Here is a 20005-nt window from a genome sequence, read left to right on the forward strand (position 1 = left end):
ACACAAACAATAGGTGACACCAATTGTTTTAACAGTAACACACACTATTCACAGTATCTGCTGTAACAATTCTGACCTTTAAGAAATGTTTGTGGTATTCACTGCAACACCAGGCAAGAAAGCAACAGAGCAAAAAACATGGCAAGTATTCTTTTATATTTACAGCATTTAGGGAATCAATGAAAAATTGAAAGATCACAGGCTGCAGATGCGGCCACCTTTTCTGGTCCCTGAGGAAGGCATTTACAAAAATGACATGACCAATCAAAGGGTCTGAGAAGTGTGCTGAAGGGGTGTTAAAGTGTTTTATGATAGTTCAACGGGCACTCCCTATGTGGCAGTTTTTCTAACTGTGTCAATATTTCTAGATGACCATGCTTTCAAGTTTGACAACCAATATATTATTGCACTGAAGGAAGTCACGATTTGATAGAGATAAAATGTGATGTAAATTAGCTGCCTATAATTTTAGGAGCGTTAATGTGACCAACTTGCTTGCTGTACATTATAGCATAGGCCTGTTTGGTATCAAACTATTTGGAATATGCTTATAAATTTGGGTAGAACTTCTTTATGATTTTAATTTTGTTTTAACAGGTTCTATAAAGCATGTGTAGAGTTTGAGACCTTGGTTATATGAAAAGAGCATATTCAGGTTAAAGTATGGCACGATTCAAATGTGTATTGCTGCTAAATGGCTTTTAGAGGGCTTGGCCTAAGAGCTTCAGTATGATGTCCTGTCAAGTATGCTGTGACAGGAATGTTGTAAAGTAATATATGATGGCCTGCTTTGTGTCTGGAGCTGACTGTTCAATCTGATAATTTTGTCACGGATTTGTGACAACTACTCATTTTTGTTTACTCATTTTGTCATATGTACAAATAGACCTGGTTGCAAGTTTCACAGATCTGTGACAAAGAAGACTGATGATGAAAAGCCCAAAGAGCGCTCACTACCCTACTGGAGCCATATTTAACAGGAAAAGGAGGCACTTTATCTTGCAATTCATTGGCCTGCAATATAACCTGTTGAATCAAAATAGTGGAGCAGCAAGAGAGCATCCTTTAGGACCATCTGAAATAACAAAGGAAATCTGTCTAAAAGAAGCAGTGTCAGAAAGGTAACCCCAGAGAGCCCTCACCATATCCAGGCAATGGAGAGAGATCACCCTGAGGTGAACCAGTGCCGGACCCAGAGAAGGTGACGCAATATCCTCATTCAGGTGAAAAGCAGAGACCACATTGGGCAAAACAACCTTACAGGACAATGCTGATCACTCAAAAACCCTACAGGCAAGCCTTGTGGCAGCGGATTTATCTGCAGGCTTGGATCCCTTGGTTTGCCACAGGTGTTTAGAACCCACCTATTCCAAGGAGGTGGAAGAAACTTTGTGGGTTCAGGAACTGGAACCTGACTATGAGGAAGAAGGGGAAAATTGTGATGCAAGAGCTTAGTTTGAGTGTCTGGGTAAAACTTTTTACTGCTTGTAGCACAGCCAGTGAATGTTATACACAGTAATAGGGAAAGGATGGCTGAAATTCATCTGATGAAATCTCTTCCTCTAGGAAAGGGAGCATCTGACAGATGTCAGACAGAGATATATTAAGCTTTTCTGTGTCAGACTCTGCTAATGAAGATGGTGGTGAGCATTTTAAAGCTCTGTGATCATGTGTAGCCACAAGTTGGACCAACTGAGACATAACACCTTGTATAACTGAAGAAAATGCCTTTGTTGAAAGGCAGAAAGTATACCAAGTCCCCAGAGATAAAAAGAAGGCTAAAAAATTACCTTTAGCACAAGTGGATTCATCTGGAATCTGTGAGAAATGCAGAAAGCACAAAGATTTCCTGCACCAAATTTGATCTTGCACAGAATACAAATTAAGTCCCAATTAGGAGGGTCAACCTCAGTTGGAGGGCAACAGCCATTCTGACATCAGATATGTTGTTTAAAATCAGAAGATGTGGTACCTTTAAGGAAAAAAAAAGCCACCCAACTTTGTGACAAGAGTCACTTTGGGTGGGGGCTCATGGAACCCAGCTTACTTTGCAGAGGTTGGGAGACCCCTGTCTCAGCTCCCTATATCCCTCTTATGTGTAAGTCACCCTGTGTCTCTTAGGGGCACAGGGTGACTAATGGCTGCTGAGAATGCGGTTGGAATTACTTCAGATGGGACAGTAATATTTATCAGCCATATGAAGACTATTCCTGGTTGTTGATTCTGAACTAGACATGTGAATTGAAGGAGCCGGATTGTCTGTGCTGTAGTGAGATCCTAATTCATCAAACCATTGTCTAGGTGTGAATTCCCATTCACCTTTTGTTTTGGTAACCCAGCTAGCTAACCTAATTAACTTACTGTTTAGTGTGTCAAGTCTATTTCTGTATATAGCTGCGTTTTCATATGATCAATGATCGTGATCAGTCTCAGTGTATATTGTATAAAAATCCAGTTTGAGTTTAAAATAAAGGAGTTCCATGTTCAGACAGACTGGTGTCGTCTAGTCTTGTATGGTCGGCTGTGGTGTCTGTTGTCGGTATTCGGACGGGGAAGCGGTATTCTAACGGAAGTACTCAAGCGCAGTCTCGGTCGGTTCCATTACAAACTTCCCCAAGAGTATCAATGGACCAGCTGAGTGTAGGGAGTACCAGGAAGACTACCACGCCATAAAAATGTGGGTACTGTCACTGCAGGCAGAACTTTAGGACACAAAGATTATGTCTGCTGCCCAAATGTTTCCTCTAAACATTACACTTGCCACCTCGGGGATTTAAAGCGATTCTAAAAGGTTCAATTTTTTTTCTTAAATAACGAACATGTCTATACTTAACTGCTCTGTGTAATGGTTTTGCACAGAGCAGCCTCGATCCTCCTCTTCTCGGGTCTCACGCAAGCTCTCCTGGCTCCTCCTGTCTGTTGAGTGCCCCACAGCAAGCAGCATGCTATGGGGGTACCAGCTGCTCCGTATGTCCATTCACACATGGAGCCGCAGCTAGGCCTCACCCCTCTCTCTCCTCATTGGCTGACAGGCTGTGATTAACAGCAGAGAGAGTCAAAGGCTCCTGCTTGCTGTCTCAGCCAATGAGGCAGAGACCCGGAACAGCCGAGGCTGTCATTCACAGCGCTGGATCACGATGAGGCTCAGGTAAGAATTGAAGGGCTGGGGTGCACTGCTACGCACAGGTTTATTACTTTCATGCATAGAATGCACAAAGGTAAAAAACATTCAGCCTTTACAACCACTTTAAGCTCACAATCTCCTGCATGGTAGTTCTATCCATTGGGCTATGTGTCAAATGTGTATGGCTTGCCCTAACCCACAATGAAAGCAGAATCTTGCAGATTGTTACGGTTAGTACACTGTTCCTGACAAATTGGATAAAGATATCTACAGTCTAAGCTCTCCAAGCTGTCACCATTGCAGTCCACAGAAATATGAACATAAAGCAGAATGGAGATAAATTGGCTCATGGGCCTCATTTTACAAGATCAGCATTACAAGCAAAATGAAGCAGAACCAGATAATCGCCAACCTCAAAGTGCTGTGTCACAAATCCTGGCCAATGAGAGAAAAACAGCAGGAAGTTTACAAATGGCAGTTCAGGCATAAACAGAGCTGGGCTCCCCTAGTGGCCAGTTAAAAATTAACCTAAAAGTATTGGACATTCTCAACAGTAAAAGCAGAATTTTAACTCCCTCACAAAATGACCATAATAGTGAGTCCTCATAGATGGGGAGAGGAATCAAAGCCACAGCTGTAAGCCCGATAACTCCTCAAGGAACACCAAGATGATTGGCCTGACCTGAAAGCAGAGTCTTGTGGTGACTGCTGGACTGTTACAGACAGAACACTGATATTCCTAATACACTGGGAAAACCTGCGCTTGTCGGCTAACTGGAGAGACTTCCAGGATTTCCAAAATCCAGTCTAAATCTATCAGCAGCTGTTGACAGTAGAAAAATTCAAGCAAAAAATACAACAGAAAGGAAAGAGACACCCATCTTCCTAAGGACCCTAAGCAAAACTGAGCAGGTGAAAGGTGGGAGGTGTTATAGCCTCTAGGGGACTGTCCTTAAGTTTTCTATGTACCTACTTGTCTATTTGTCTTGTAGGTGGCAGTATAACCCTAGGTTAAGCATCAAGCTGTGCCCCTCAATGTCCGATAGATAAATACAGTTTTAAACTGGATAATATGAGCATAAAGGCATACAATACCGCATCATTGGAGCTAGATTAAAATGTGTAGGATACCGCTCATTATTAATATAAATACCTCTGTCTATAATGTGCAAGGCTTCACTGAAGACAAATGACAGCTGCCTCTTCTTGTTTCTATGTTTCCCCTGAATCAGCAATTAGCTGAACACATTGTACAATAGGTTAAGTGTCATGGATTTAGGTCTTTCCTTTCACCTTGTGTGTGTATAAAACAAAGTATCTGTGTGTGCAGCTCACCTTGTCAGGCTGTTCTTCTGCTCGATTCTGGAGCAGTAACTGCATGTACTTGTTCAGGGGATTTTCTTCTTCGGGAGTACTTAGTCTGGCATTTTCTTCAGCTTTTTTCACCATTGTACTTTCGTGTTCTGGTAACCTTACTCTTAAGTTTCCTTCTTCTTGCTCTTCTTGGGATGTTTTAGACTCAGAGATCTTAAAATATGGGTACACCAGGACATTATTTTATATTATGTACTAATCAAAAACACACAAAATGTACAGTAAGCCATATTTAATGGTTTAGTGTCTGAGAATTTCTCACATAACCTGAGCACTTCTGCACATAACCATGCTGAACAGATATCTGCTAGAGGCACAAGAGAGTAGGTGTAAGTACTTACACTTTGCTGACTTATGGGTGTACAAAGCACAAAAGTACTACAAGATGTGACTGACCTGTCCAGTAATAGTTAAATGTAAGCAAAAGCTTTGCCACTCTCGTACGCTACTTACATAGTGCCAACATTTTACAAATTGTAGACATTACATATGTCCCTGCCCTTCAAGAGCTTACAATCTAAAGTCCCTACCTCGCATGCATGTATACATACTTGGGTCACAATAGATAGGAGCCAACTAACGTACCAGCATGACTTTGGAGTGTGATCAGGGAGAACAAGCAAACAATATGCAGGAAGTATCTTGGCTGGATACAAACTGAGAATGCTAGTGTATAGGCCTCACCATTTTGGATAATTACACCATTTAACTTTTTGTTTTTTCCTTTTTTTTCCCTTCAACTGTTCACTAGCTATTATGCACTCTCAGCCTACCCACATGTCCGCTGGGGTAGAATGTATGTTTAAAAGTGATTCTAAAACATTTTTTTACCTTAATGCATAATTTAATATTTAGGTAGTAGTATGCTCCCTCACCCCCCTTATACTTACCTGAGCCCTCACTCGATCCAGCCAATTTGTAGGTGCTTTTTTACTGGACAGATCAACAGGTGAAAATAAAATAAAAAAAGCCTTAAAAAAGTAAAACGAATGCCACCATATCTAAGAATTGAAAAGCTGCAATATAATAATACCAAAAAAGTGCTGCGCAAACCAATAATTCTTATAAGTGTGCAACTGTACTGCACATGCAACACAAATCCTACAAAAAAATAATAAGTGTACTAAATATAAAACATATCACCACAGTGATAAAGCAAAATAATGTGACTAAAAGAATAGATTATAAAGTCTTAAGAGAAAACTGCAGAACATTCCTTCACTCCTGATGTGAATAACTTCAAATCATGTGCACCAAAACGTACTTGAAATACAGTGTCCACAAATATATATAATATAAGCATACTCCCAATATCCCTGTGCTGCACCACCATGTGCCTCCACCTGTCATTGCTGCCGCTTACCTCCACTTATTGATCCACTCTCAGGTTAGGTCTAAATAAGCCTTCCTAATATTATGGGTTATAATCCTTCACTCTTCATCAAATCTCAGCATCAACCGTCCTGTCAGCAGCTCAGTAATTCAAATGATATCCAATTCAATGGGGCAAGGTTACATGATATCATCACCCCGGAAGTACGAGGTCGGCCATTTTACTTGCTGCACTTTGGATGGATGTTTATCCTTAAGGGGGCAATTTGTTTTTTAATGAAAGAGGTGATTATTCCTGCGCGCTGGTATAGTGCACCATATTTGTGAGTATTATTCTGTCTTTCTTGCTAATACATTTACATCCTTTGGGTTACTACACTATGAAAGATGTGCATTTTATTTCCCATTAAATTGGCCATTATTTGAATTACTGAGCTGCTGACTGGACAATTGCTGACCGCACTTGTAGGCATTCGTTTACAGAACTCTATGTATGTAAATGAATGACAAGGCTGTATTGGCGTAGTCCTGCATGGCTGCGCTGTTTTCCACAGCGGGTGTGGGGAAAAGGTCCTCAGTCCACTGTCACAAGGAGGGGGCAGATCGGGCGGGTGAGGTGGTGGATGCTCAATATGTTACACCCTAAATACGGGCATAACATGTAACAAGTTTAGAAAGGTGAACTTATCCTTTAATACTGTAATTTAAGGTGATTCCATTACCTCCTGCTCATCAGATTTCTCAAGGATTTCAGGACTTTTTCTCTGATCTTCAACTCTGTACTCTTGAGGGGAACTCTGTCTAATTTCCTGTACATGTTTTCTATGCCTCAGATTTTCTGTTTTATCTTCACTTCTCACTGAAAGGAAAAAAAAAAAAAAAAATTTGAAGCTGTACTGATCACAGGTTTGTTACCAACAATCAAGGAAAAATATGGGGCCTGCCAAGGCTGAATTTCTTGAAAATGTTAGCTGTGTGGCTGTAATGCTGATCCTTTGGCTACAAGCTGGATCTGGAGTTCTGACCTCACTTGCTACACACTTGTTACAGGTTAGTGATTAAGAAAGTATTGAAACAGCTAAGCAGATTGTAAATTTTCAGAACCACCAATGGCAGCCTACAATTCTCCTCCATGGCAATATAAAGAAAAAAGAAAAGAAATGTACCAGAATATACAGTGCACAGAAAGTTTTTTTCTTTACCTGCTGGTCCTAAATCTACCAGGGTTCTAGAATAGCAGATGCTATGCTCAAAACAATCCACCAGCAACTCACAATATTAACTTCTGTTTCAATAAGCGGCTTGCAGGAGGGCTCAGTATTACTTTTAAGTTTCTACATCTAGTGACACCCCTTGACTTTATATAATGAGGTTGTCTGTAGGTGGAGTCTTCAGAAGCCAGTCTATTAGGAATAAATATTTCAGCAAGGCTACATAGGGCTCTGAGGAAGAGGCTGAATCCTTGAGACGCGTCAGCCAGTTGGGCATCGAGGGTTCCATCGTTGTGGACTCAGATGCTATATGGATTGAACACCTTTGTTCATTGTGATGTGCCTGTGTTTTATATGTCCATTGTGAGTATGATACCTACTTTTTTTATCCTTTCAATAAATATTTTTTTACGATAATGCACTAGGCCAGTGCGCCCTTTTTTTGTTTTTCTTTTGCATTCAGTGACTCTGGACTAACCCGGTCCGTTGAGGGCAGCAAGGAGTGCATATTCCAGGACATTTATATTGTCATCCCAGCCTCTGCTGATTCCATCCAAAGCGCAGGAGTAAAGTATTTGCTGTGTTTGATACATAGAGTTCCAATCTATAACTATGGATATACAATACAGGATTTGAGTCAATATTTGTGCCTGTATATATCCTGGGTATGCAAACTAGGATGTGATGTTATCCACAGACATAAGATGATTTTTACATGACTGACGATCGGAGTGTGTACGAATTCCTCCCAGAATGCAGCAGACAAACACATCGGAATGATCTTTAGGTAAAAAAAGATTATTGTTCTATTAGCTTCTGTAAAGCACATTACTGGAGGTACCAAAATAATATTTTTCTTGCCTGCTGGCAAAGCAAAACCCTACGGTGGTTTAGAAGAACGTTGACTAGAATGAAGATTCTTTTTGATGGCTATATTGTGAAGTCTGGAAAAGGTACAACACAATAATAGCACATTGTATGGGCCCCTTGTTACCATGATTCATTTTTAATCCTATAGATCAGTGGTTCTCAACCTAATGCCACGACCCTTTAATACAGTTCCTCATGTTGTGGTGACCCCTCCTCCATAAAATTATTGCAAAACAGTTGATCATTTTGCGCCCTGGTCAATCGACTGAAGGAATTTGATGTTAACGGAAGTTAATCTGATTGCCAATTGGATCTGATAGTAAAATTGAAGTGTGTATGGCCAGTATTCCCCCCCTCCCCCCAGGGATATCAGCCCTCTCCCACACCAAGTCATCTGTCCTGAGGCTCCTTGTATGTCCCCGGAAAGTTTGGGATTGCTGGTCGCTGTGTACTTCCCTCTAGCGGGCCGTGTGCCCTGGTGCCAGCCCTTGTACAAGTGCTGTGAGGAGAAGCCTCCGTGGGAGGTGAGCGTCTGTAGGGCACACGCTATGCGGGTAACCAGATCCCCCCTCCCCGGAGACAAAGGGGGGCCCGGCTCACATCTATCCAGCTGCTGTGAGCAGCTGCCCACCCAGGGAAACATGCAGCAGGTGCAAGGGCAGCCAATGGGCAGCAGCGGGGCACCTTCGACCCACCCCTTAGAGGAGCCTCCAGCCTGGCCGGCCACTCATAACGCACAGGGAAGAGGGAGCGGGCCAGTCAGTGTGCTGGTGTTAGTTCAGCGTGAGAGGCTCGCAGCAAGCCGAGAGTGCGGGACACCCTGCCGAGCCCCTCCGGCCGCCCTCACCACTACATCATAGAGTCTATCTGCATGTGGACGGACCCGCCATGAGACGGATAGAAGAGCGGTGTCTCAGTTCCTAAGACCATCGGAAATATGTGTCTTCCGATGGTCTTAGGCGACCCCTGTGAAAGGGTCGTTCAAAGGGGTCGCAACCCACAGGTTGAGAACCGCTGCTATAGATCAGCATGAAGCCAATGTCATCTAGCTCTGGCACTATTAGTATCAACATATTTTAAAGTCTTGTAAGTATCACTATTTGTGTCCTTTCACACAGGGATTCTGATCAGATCTCTCTGTCAGTTTTTCAGAGGCAGACTAGATCAGAGGTTCCATGTAAGTCGCAATGGGTGGGCAGATGTACACTTACAAGTTCACCCAGGTCTGAAAGAGGAAAGAAAAGGACTGCTACTTTTACTTTTTCCATTTTTCTGGACCCAAATGTGATGGATCGAATTTAACCTGATATAAATAGAAAGAAGTCCTTTTCCATCGGCCACCCCAAAGATCCTAAATGGGTCTGCAAAGGTCCGTTGTCAAAATGCGGACCACAAAACAGCATGGAAGTCACAAAAGTGGCTTCCATCTTATTCTTCCCTGATTCAGCAGGGTATATGTTCATGGATCCCTTGCTGAACAAAGCAGGCAAGCTATTCCCTAAAGAGGTTATAAGAAACGCGTTGGGTGGAGCCTGAGAGTGACGTCATCATGCATGGCTGCGGATTTGCACAGCGTGAGAGTCTATACTAGTGGTTTTAATGCTGTTATATTATGCTATGCTGAAAGTATGATACTTTAATAAAGACTGCGCAGTGTTTTTGGGTAATGCACTATAGAGTTTCTTACTCTCTGCATATGCTTGGCAGAATGTGTGACTGACACCAGATCTGTTACTGTGGCTGGAGGTCATTCCAGAGTGAAGGATACCATTGTATACACTATTGCGGAGGCAAAGTGGTCATTATTACTGGGCATATAACCAGCACATATGACCACATATCTCAGAGGTCTATTTTCTGGTAAGCAGACTGTGTGCTTCATGTGGGTAATGGTGCACTGAGGTTGATGCAAAGTATTTGCAGTGGATTTGCACAAGTTAATGGCAGCAAGTTTTTACTGAATTCTGGGTCTTTCACATGAAATTTAATTTTGAACTTTAATTATTGCACATGCACTTTACCTTTATTGCACTTAGCTGTTGGTTGCACTGAAGTAGATGTCAAGTTGGTAGTGAATCTACAGAAGTGATTTACTGCATTGCTTCTAGGAATTTACTCATATGAAGTTTGTGTTTTAGTTAATTTCTGCAGAAGCACTTTATCACATTTATGAATTATGGATGCTCATAATTAAAGTAGAACTATAGGCAAAACTTTTTTTTTTCATTTTGAATACAGCAAGTGTGGGAGGATTATAACCCATCAGATTTTTTTCACTGTTTGTGTCCCATTGCGGAGATTTCCCTTCACTTCCTGTCCCATAGCCAAACAGGAAGTGAGAGAAAATCCATGCAAATTAATGGAATCCCTTGGGGCCCCCAAATCACTTGAACTAGTGTCCCCATTGGAAGATTTCCCCTCTATTACTTTTCTGAGGACAACCCAAAATGTGGAATTTTTTTTTTATTTTCAAGTGGTTGTTATTCTGAAGGTTTTTATGTGCCTCTACGTATTCTATGGATGCATTGAGTGGGGCTTGGAAGCAAGCATGCACTAGTGCCCACATAGCAAGCGGCTTGCTATTGGGGGCACTGGTCAAGGGGGAGGAGCCAGGAGCGCTGGCTGGGGACCCAAGAAGAAGAGGATCAGAGCTGCTGTGTGCAAAACCCGATCAGGTAAGTATAACGTTTGTTATTTAAAAACAAAAAACCCCGAACTTTAGATCACTTTCAATATTAATGGTAAGTAGGACAAAGAGAGGGTGAATCTCCCTAATGGGGGCAAAGACAGCAATAAAAACCTGACAGGGGTTGTAATCCTTCTCCTCTCTAGTTTTGCTTTTAGTTATACTTTAAGCACTTTATTGAGGTTGGTATTTTGCTATCAAGTTTTAAATTACTTTTGTGTTTTTAGTTTGTATAACCATTTAAAGGAATAGCACCTAACTATTATTATTACAATATTAATCAAAGGAGTAGACAATGTAGTAGTGGTGGAATTCCACAAAGTAGCAAGCAGAGTGAGTTGATGCCTCTCCTGTGGTGGTCTGTATTTTTTAAAATGTGTTTTTGCACCACTGCTCTGACAAGTGATCATTGGCAAAATAGTGCCTCATGTTCAACCAACTTTAGAGGAAACTGCAGATGTAAAAAAAAACAAAAAACTATTTTTCACAAGACTTGCAAAGTAAAATGCAATACAATGTCCTAACTTACATGAGCCATGTACTGAAGTATCTGCCACTGGCACATCTGCAGTGACACGAATATCATGGACAGAGTCCTCAGATAGATGCGACAAGTCACTTTCAAGCTGCTCTGGTATGTCCTCTTGGTCTGCGGGAAAGAGGAGGGGGACAGTTAAACAATGATCCCATTATCTTCTAGCTCAAAGCCTGGCAGAACTGTCTGGGAATGACTGAGTTCACACACTAAGCAGCATTAGGATCAATTCTATAGAAGCAGAAAAATGGATTCATTCTGTTTTCTCTCTCTTCATTAACATTGCTGTCAGCAAGCCATCATGGATAGGGAGAGTGATTTCCAAACATTGTTTAACACATACTTTTGCCTATAGATATCCAGTGCTGAAATGTTTCCTAGAACGACGCGGCACTTGGACTGTAAAAATGACTCCTTCAACGTGGCTTTTTCTTTTTAGCAATGGAAATGAGAAATAAATTCCCAGAGAGAAGACTGGCCAGGGCTCTACCAACAGTGTGCTGGCAGCGGCTTAATATATGTTAGTACAATGAACGTATCTGGCACATAAGAAAAACCGCATAGAAATTCATCCTTACTCCACCAAGAAATTCAATGGAAAGCGCACAATGCAGAAGCATAATGAAAGTTCTCAATCATTTAACTATGCTGTTTTCTGGGTAGTTTTGCATTGTAATAACGGATTAAAAAAAAAATAGCGCAAAGACAACATAGGTCAAACCATAGGCTATACTGTGATAGGGCGGGTAGTAATTGGTTTGCCTGATGCTGAAGCAAATTCAAGTGACAAAGAATAATGAATGTAATTTATAATTTTTTTCTTTGGCTCCAAGTAATTGACAAATATTCTTCCATATAATCATAGAAAAATCATAAAATCTATCATTACCGCTAGTGGAAGTATTAATGCTATTAGTGGATTAGTCACAGGGTAATTTCCTCTCCTGACTGGTTACACTGTCATACAAGAAAATATACAAATATGAACATTTTTAGTAAAAATATCTATACACTGTACAGGAGACTTTTGCAAAAAATCAGCCTGTGTACAGAGCACAAATATTTATCACGGTTTTGAAAATATAATGACTTATTTTTGTACTATTATTATAATACAGAATTTATATAGTGCTAAGAGTTTATGCAGCACTTTACAATATAAAGGGAGACCATACAGATACAATATAACTTAATACAAGAGGATTAGGAGGCTCCTGCCTGTGAGAGCTTACAATGCTAAAAGGGAGGGACAAGTGATACAAAAGGTAATAACTGTGGAGGGATGCACTGATGGAGAAGACAAAAGTGCAGTTTTTAGGTGGTGAGAGGATAGGTTTCCGAAAAAGATGAGTTTAGATGGATCACCTAAAGGTGGTCAGTGTAGAAGATAGCTGAGCAGATTGGGGAAAGAAGTTCCAGAGACATGGGAGCTGGAGAGCAGGAGATCTTGGGTAATGCAGAGTGGATGGTTTGGGTGATATTTTGAGATGGGGATTTTGTAAATTTATATGGAATTTTTCTAGCATGTCATATGCGGGTGGATGTCTTGATGGTTGGGGGGGCATGGATATGAAACAACTGTCAAACTTTTTTAATAATACTCAAGAGCAATTCTAAAAAACAAGCAAAATCGAATCTCTTGTTTGAAGATATCCAGCAAGCACTGCAGCAGTACAAACATCTTTTCGAACTACTGTATAACAAACCATTCTCTTTCTGTTTTTAACTCCATCCTAATCAGACTGAAGCCGATGCTTTAATAAACCAGAAACAAACTCTCCTGCGCTCTGAGACCAAGGTGGATGGCGAATAGATGGAACCAGAACTGGAAGATTCGACCACCAGTGCATATAGGGTTGTGCAGCTCCAAACAAGGCTGAGGAAGCCTGACCAATACTGCAAAGTACAACAAAAACGAGAAGCGCACCAACCTTGTGCATTACCTCAGTAACCAAAATGTATTGAATACAAAATGATACTCACAAACAGCGAGTCATCGCTGTAAGTCCTCAAAGGAACTTTGAATAAATAAATATATATTTGTGATGCCATCATAAAAGTATAACACATTTTAAAGCTCAATTGCTTTAAAATGTATTATACTTTTATGATGGCATCACAAATATATATTGTTTATTTATTCGGATGACACCTTGGCCCCTCCTCCCAGCATGAGACTGCCCAACCCAGAAGGGAGGGTCTAACTTTAGTCCTTGGGTATATATGGGAGTGAGCATTCATAGTTCAGTTAGCTCTGATGAAGAAGGGCTGCCCTTCGAAACGCGTCAGCTGTACTCTGAGTGTCTACCCCTGTGATGGGACTCGCGCAGGCTTCCTAACTTTCAAGTTCCTTTGAGGACTTACATGCTTGATTTACTTCGCGGTTTGTGAGTATCATTTTGTATTCAATAAATTTTGATTACTGAGGTAATGCGCAAGGTTCGTGCCCTTCTCATTTTTGTTTCGCTTTGCCGATGCTTTAATACCAATGGATACTTGAATAGGTCTAATCCCTATTTGGACAAAAGCAGAACGCCTAAGGCATCCAATAAACAATTAATATTTCTCTTGAATGAGAGGATCATCTTCTTGGGATATGGTAATTTAGAATTTTCAAATCTAAATTTAACATCTTAAATTTGACCCAGGATTTCCATATGTTTTTGTACTCTGTCCTACAAAGTTATTACATTTTACCGATCCTTTCCAAGGTTTGACTTTGGTCGAATTGCTATGCAATGTACTGTTTACAGACAGTTCTGCGTCTCCAAAACAATCACATTTATTATGTGGAGCTGATTCAGTTTGGAGGATTGTGTTATTGTTGTTTATTGTCCTCTGGGACATTAGATTGTGAAAACATTCCCTTGTACTAAAAGAACACTTTGTGGTCATTGACATAAAACATTAGTGATGTGCTGATACAGTCCAGTGGTCCTGGATATCATCAAACTCCACTGACAAGAAGAGACCTCTGCTGCTCTCTACAGGATAGTTTCACTATTTCTGGATAGTTCTCTCCTTTATACAGGAAAGTTCATCGTTGGCAAAAGCCACGGGAAGCAGTTACAGCTTTAATAAAAAATGAAAGTGATTTCAATTAGAACAATATGGATTTTAATCTTGCTATAGTAAGTTTATTTAGCGCAAGTCATAAAAATTAGATTTGCCAGTTAAATTATAGGAAAATGAAGTCTACATATAATAAAACATCTGTGTACAGAACACCTCAAGGTAGCCATATTGGATTGTATTTGACAGAAAATTACAGGGCTGGAAAAGGAAAGGTAATTTTTATTTCTTTTTTTTACTCATTTGCTATTTTTTTCTCCACAGAAGTGGAGTTACCACTCAAGCAAGTCTCTCACATTAAAATTACAAGCAACCCCTTGCCTTAGACTGTTCATTCTAGTAACAAAGGAAGGTTTGTCTTCCTACTTAAACCAGTATCAAACACAAAAGCAAAAATGTATTCTATTGCAGCCTACCAATCCTTAGATTTTTTTTTATCACCTGGTGATCTGGTCAGTAAATCTGTTATTTTTTCCCCCCACTTACTTTGAGCCTAAGTTCACAAACACTATATTGTCAAAAGTATTGGGACACCCCTCCAAATCATTGGATTCAGGTGTTCCAATCACCTCCATGGCCACAGATGTATAAAATCAAGTACCTAGGCATGCAGACGGCTTCTACAAACATTTGTGAAAGAATGAGTCGCTCTCAGGAGTTCAGTGAAATCAAGCGTGGTACTGTGATAGGTTGCCAGCTGTGCAATAAGTCCATCCGTGAAATTTCCTTGCTACTAAATATTCCACGATCAGCTGTTAGTGGTATTATAACAAAGTGGAAGCAACTGGGAACAACAGCAACTGAGCCATGAAGTGGAAGGCCACGTAAAATGACAGAGCAGGGTCAGTGCATGCTGAAGTGCACAGTGTGCAGAAGTAGCCAACTGTCTGCAGAGTCAATAGCTAAAGACCTCCAAACTTTGTGTGGCCTTCAGATTATCACAACAACAGCGTGTAGAGAGCTTCATGGAATGGGTTTCCATGGCCAAGCAGCTGCATCCAAGCCTTACATTACCAAGTGCAAGGCAAAGCGTTGGATGCAGTGGTGTAAAGCACGTCACCACTGGACTCTAGAGCAGCGGAGATGTGTTCTCTGGAGTGATGAATCATGCTTCTCTGTCTGGCAATCCAATGGACATGCCTGGGTGTGACGTTTGCCAGGAGAACGGTACTTGCCTGACTGCATTATGCCAAGAGTAAAGTTTGGTGGAGGGGGGATTATGGTGTGGGGTTCTTTTTCACGGGCTGGGCTTGGCCCCTTAGTTCCAGTGAAGGGAACTCTTAAGGCATTAACATACCAAGACATTTTGGACAATTTCATGCTCCCACCTTTGTGGGAACAGTTTGGGGATAGCCCATTCTTGTTCCAACATAACTGCACATCAGTGCACAAAGCAAGGTCCATAAAGACATGGATGAGCGAGTTTGGAGTGAAAGAACTTGACTGGCCTGCACAAAGTCCTCAACTCAACCCGACAGAACACCTTTGGGATGAATTAGAGTGGAGACTGCAAGCCAGGCCTTCTCGTTCAACATCAGTGCCTGACCTCACAAATGCACTTCTGGAAGAATGGTCAAACATTCCCATAGACACACTCCTAAACCTTGTGGACAGCCTTCCTAGAAAAGTTGAAGCTGTTATAGCTGCAAAAGGTGGGCCAACTCAATATTGAATCCTATGGACTAAGACTGGGATGCTATTAAAGTTCATGTGCGTGTAAAGCCAGGCGTCCCAATACTTTTGGCAATATAGTGTATATGTGGTGCAGGAAATGCAGCGAATCCTGTGCGTTTCCCACACTGCATCCAAATTGCACTGTGTTCATGCGATCTGCTGTAGGTGTCAATGTTAAGTTAATAACACAAAAACAGGTCGCAAAACACAATACAATTGCCTGAATCGGATCGCATGGGTGTGAACACCCATTAGATCAGATTCCAGTGCAGCAAAAAAAAGAAAAACCGTTGCCTGCACCTTTTCCATGCAGGTGCGGTGTGATCTGAGCCCACAGAACATGAATGGGCTCAAACTGCACTGCAAAGAACTGCATGTGATTTGAACAGGTCTGAATCACATGCGCTTGTAAGAATTGTACAATTGCTACAATGTAATAAATGTTTGTTGGTGATGCACAACTCACAAGTGCAGAGATGCAATAAAAGTTTTTTTTTTCCCCATACACTGTAGTCCTGTATTATTTTCCTGCCCTCTAAAGGGACTCTTACCTTGTAATGATGATTCTGAAAAGTTTAAGTCCCGAGAGTGCAGTGTTGCAGGCTTCGAATGGTCCGTTGAGTTCAAACTTCCAACAGTTGGCTCGCCAGCACTAGTGGCAATAAAAACACAAACCAGGGAGAGAAAAAAAATGTTTTTCTACATTGCATGGGAGGAGCACAGAGACCAAATGATGACATCACTGGGTCTAAAATCAGATATGTAATGAAATCAGAAAGGTTTTATTTAAATATGTCAATAATATGTTGATAGGGGTGTGGGTGGGAAGTAGGAACCAGGGAAAGCAAAAAGCAGATGAAACCTCAACTTTAAAAACTTTTTACATATTCTCAACAAGCAGTAAAAGAGCTATAAAACAAGTCCTCATTAACTTCTCTGGCTGTTTAGAATGTAATGTTATTCGTTCTCTAAAATCCGTAAAGGGATAGTCATATTCAATGACATGCGAAGACTTGGCCAAGATTTATGATGAAATATTATTTATTTGCAAAATTTTATAATTTTTATAATTTTTTTTCAAAATTTTTGGACTTTTTCATTTATATAGCAAAAAAAAAAAATCCTAGTGGTGAATAAATACCACCAAAGTAAAGCTTTATCTGTCTCAAAAATATGCTAAAAAAATTCATATAGGTACAGTGTTGCATGACCGTGCAATTGTCATTCAAGTCAAGTGTGATAGCGCTGAAAGGTGAAAATTGGCCTGGACAGAAAGGGGGTGAAAGCGTCCGGACTTGAAGTGGTTAACCTAAAGTGGTTGTTAATGGCGGCTCAAGGTTTATTACCTTCATGCATATGCATGAAGGTAAAAAACCTGCTCTGAGCAGCATCTCCCCCAGCCCCCCTAATACTCAACTAAGCCTCCTCTCGATCCAGCAATGTGCACTGGAGTCTCGGCTACCCTGGGACTCCCTTTTCTCAATGGCTGAGACAGAAGTGGGAGCTATTGGCTTCCACCGCTGTCAACCATCAGCCAGTGAGCCAATGAGAAGACAGAGGGGGCGGGGCCAAACATGTGTGAATGGACACACAGAGCCCTGAGGCCCCATAGCAAGCTGCTTGCTGTGGAGGCACCCGACAGGAGGGAGGGGCCAGAAGTGCAGGCGGGGGACACGAAAAGAAGAGGATCTGGGCTGTTCTGTGCAAAATCACTGCGCACAGCAGGTAAGTATAGACATGTTTGTTATTTTTTCTTTAAAAAAAAAATAAGTCTTTAGAATCCATTTAAGAATGTAAAATAAAATTTGGACAAAGTATTAGAATAATAATATATACAGTATATAATAAATATAAACAATAACTATTATTAAAGAAAAACAACTTAGTAATAGAGTGAAGTCTATCAAAAAACATTATTAGCATTATGCAGAAGCTGATGTCTCCCTGCTTACCATAAATTACTGCACATCATTTCTCTTTAAACTACAATGTCCAATAACAGGCGTCAGGCATTTAATTTACCCATAGAGACTAACTAGACTGCCTTTTAGTATGGATTCAGCATACTTGTTTCATAAGCGGGGACTGTAGACAGAAAAAATTATTAAAGAAGTACACCAAAGGATACCAAAGATGGATTGGGCTGAATCCTTTAATATTCATGGATAACCCAGGTGCTCTGGTTCATAATCTATGTATGTATCCATTATAGTATATACAGTAAGTGTAAGAATGATCCTGTCTCAAACGTTCCAGTCTGCAACAAAAAGCTGACATCTATGAATAAGACTGGAATTAATTCATGATTAGATCACTAATGTTCATTACATAGCAAACAAACAAAACTAAAACTTTCCTGCATGAAGGTAGGCCTACAGGCATTACTGCACTACACCCAGAATAAAACATGGAAGATCAATTCAATTAGCAGGTTCCTGAAAATCAAGCACACGTTCAACCAGACTCTCTTATTAAATCCAAGTACATTTCTGTTTTTCATTTATGAGGAACACTGGGCATATTTACATGTAATGGTGCAAGGCACAGAAAGTAGATTTAGCAGTGCAGGAGTTTTAAATGCTTACGATGAAGAATATTGTGATCTCTAAAATCGTGAAGTAAGAATTGCAACTCATTTTCGCAGTTCTGCTTCCTGTTGCTGCTTAAATGAACCTTCAACACTGACATCTGCTGGCTCTGCTTGAATGATCACATAGCTGGAGAAATGTATTACTAGAAACCTTTACAAAAGCAATAAAAATCAGCACAGAGATGCCATAATGCAAAGAAATGAATTGCCAGCAAGAGGAAAGTAGAAGTACTGTATTTCCCAAGGCAGCAAATCAGATGTTTGCATTATAACTAGGATCTATAATTAGAATTTCACCCCTATTTCCTCTACATCTAATTTTCAAATACATTTTATTTACCCATCAATTAATAATTATCACCTACACTTTTACTATATTTTTGGTACACCGAGGTCAATGTTGGGTATTATATCACTCATTCTTATATGTCATAGGACCAAATCTACACAGCAGATCTTAAAGTATAACTAAAAGGCAAAATCTTTTTTTTTTAAGTTTTGGATAAAGTAGAGAGAGATTAGAACAGCTATCTATTTCTCTGCCCCCCATTAGGGAAACTCACGCTATTTGTCTTATTATTATTATTGGCAAAAGTGAAAAACAAAGAAAACCCCAAATTTTGGATTGTCACCAGAACAGTAAAAAAAGGGGAAATATTTCAATGGGGACGCTAGTTCCAGTGACCCTGGTGACTACTGGGCATTCCCTCGCTTTAGAGAGATTTCCTCTTGCCTCCTGTTTTAGCTATGAGACAAGATATGAGGGGAAATCTCCATAATGGGTCACAAACGTCAAAAAAATTAAAGGGGTTATACGCTATCTAAAATTAAAAAAATAAAGTTTTGCCTTTAGTTCTACTTTAAGGGAATGAGGCTCGAGAGGACTGTAGGGTACACGGGCATTATTCGACTTGCTGATATATGTTGTCAAGATTATGGGTACCTTTTGGACAACTAAACATACAGGTTACTGCTGTTACCAGACATCTGGTGGTGATCTATGTAAAACAAGCAATTGGACTGAATAATCTTCAGCCAACAAGATTGTTCAACCAGGGATATCTCTTACTGCCCCACAGACATCAGATTGTGATCTGATCAGTCCAATATTGGATAACAATCATCTCATGTTTATTGCTAATGTGTTATTGTCGGCAGAAGTAATCAATGATAATCAAAATTTGTATTAGTTGACTTTTTTGTTTTTTGTTTTTTTTCTCTACCTGGGAGTCGGCTCAGCTTCATCTTTCACGCCATGATCCACAACGTCAGAGAGAAGGGTTTGAGGCTGCTCAATTTTTTGAATGGGGGAAAGTCTACGATTTTGACTATGGTGAGAAGATGTGATGTAGGAGCCATCATTATCTGTAATGTGTGGAAGAAAACAGCTGCTATTGTTATGACCTGTAAAATGAATAGTAGTATACAAAGCCAACCAAATTAGATACTGGGTATAGGCACACAGAATAGTAACATGTTCTATGTGCCCCACAATAGAACAGCAGTAAATTACAGTACCCTTTCCATCTTCTAAAAT

At 40.5% G+C, this 20005-nt stretch overlaps 1 protein-coding gene across 2 annotated transcripts in view; it reads right to left on the reverse strand.

The window, feature by feature from the left end:
• Positions 1-20005, reverse strand: part of OFD1 (OFD1 centriole and centriolar satellite protein) — a 71667-nt gene that overhangs the window by 8913 nt on the left and 42749 nt on the right. For both annotated transcript variants that reach the window (XM_089652988.1, XM_089652987.1), the window contains exons 17-21: positions 19692-19833; positions 16430-16530; positions 11127-11246; positions 6553-6689; positions 4460-4651 (exon numbers count right to left, since the gene is read on the reverse strand). In XM_089652988.1, coding sequence (XP_089509114.1) covers positions 4460-4651; positions 6553-6689; positions 11127-11246; positions 16430-16530; positions 19692-19833 — 692 coding nt within the window. The remainder of the gene's footprint in view (positions 1-4459; positions 4652-6552; positions 6690-11126; positions 11247-16429; positions 16531-19691; positions 19834-20005) is intronic.

The sequence above is a fragment of the Staurois parvus genome, unplaced genomic scaffold (genome assembly GCF_062004578.1).
Source record: "Staurois parvus isolate SC_StPar_1 unplaced genomic scaffold, SC_StPar_1.0 ptg000696l, whole genome shotgun sequence".
NCBI classification, from domain to species: domain Eukaryota; kingdom Metazoa; phylum Chordata; class Amphibia; order Anura; family Ranidae; genus Staurois; species Staurois parvus.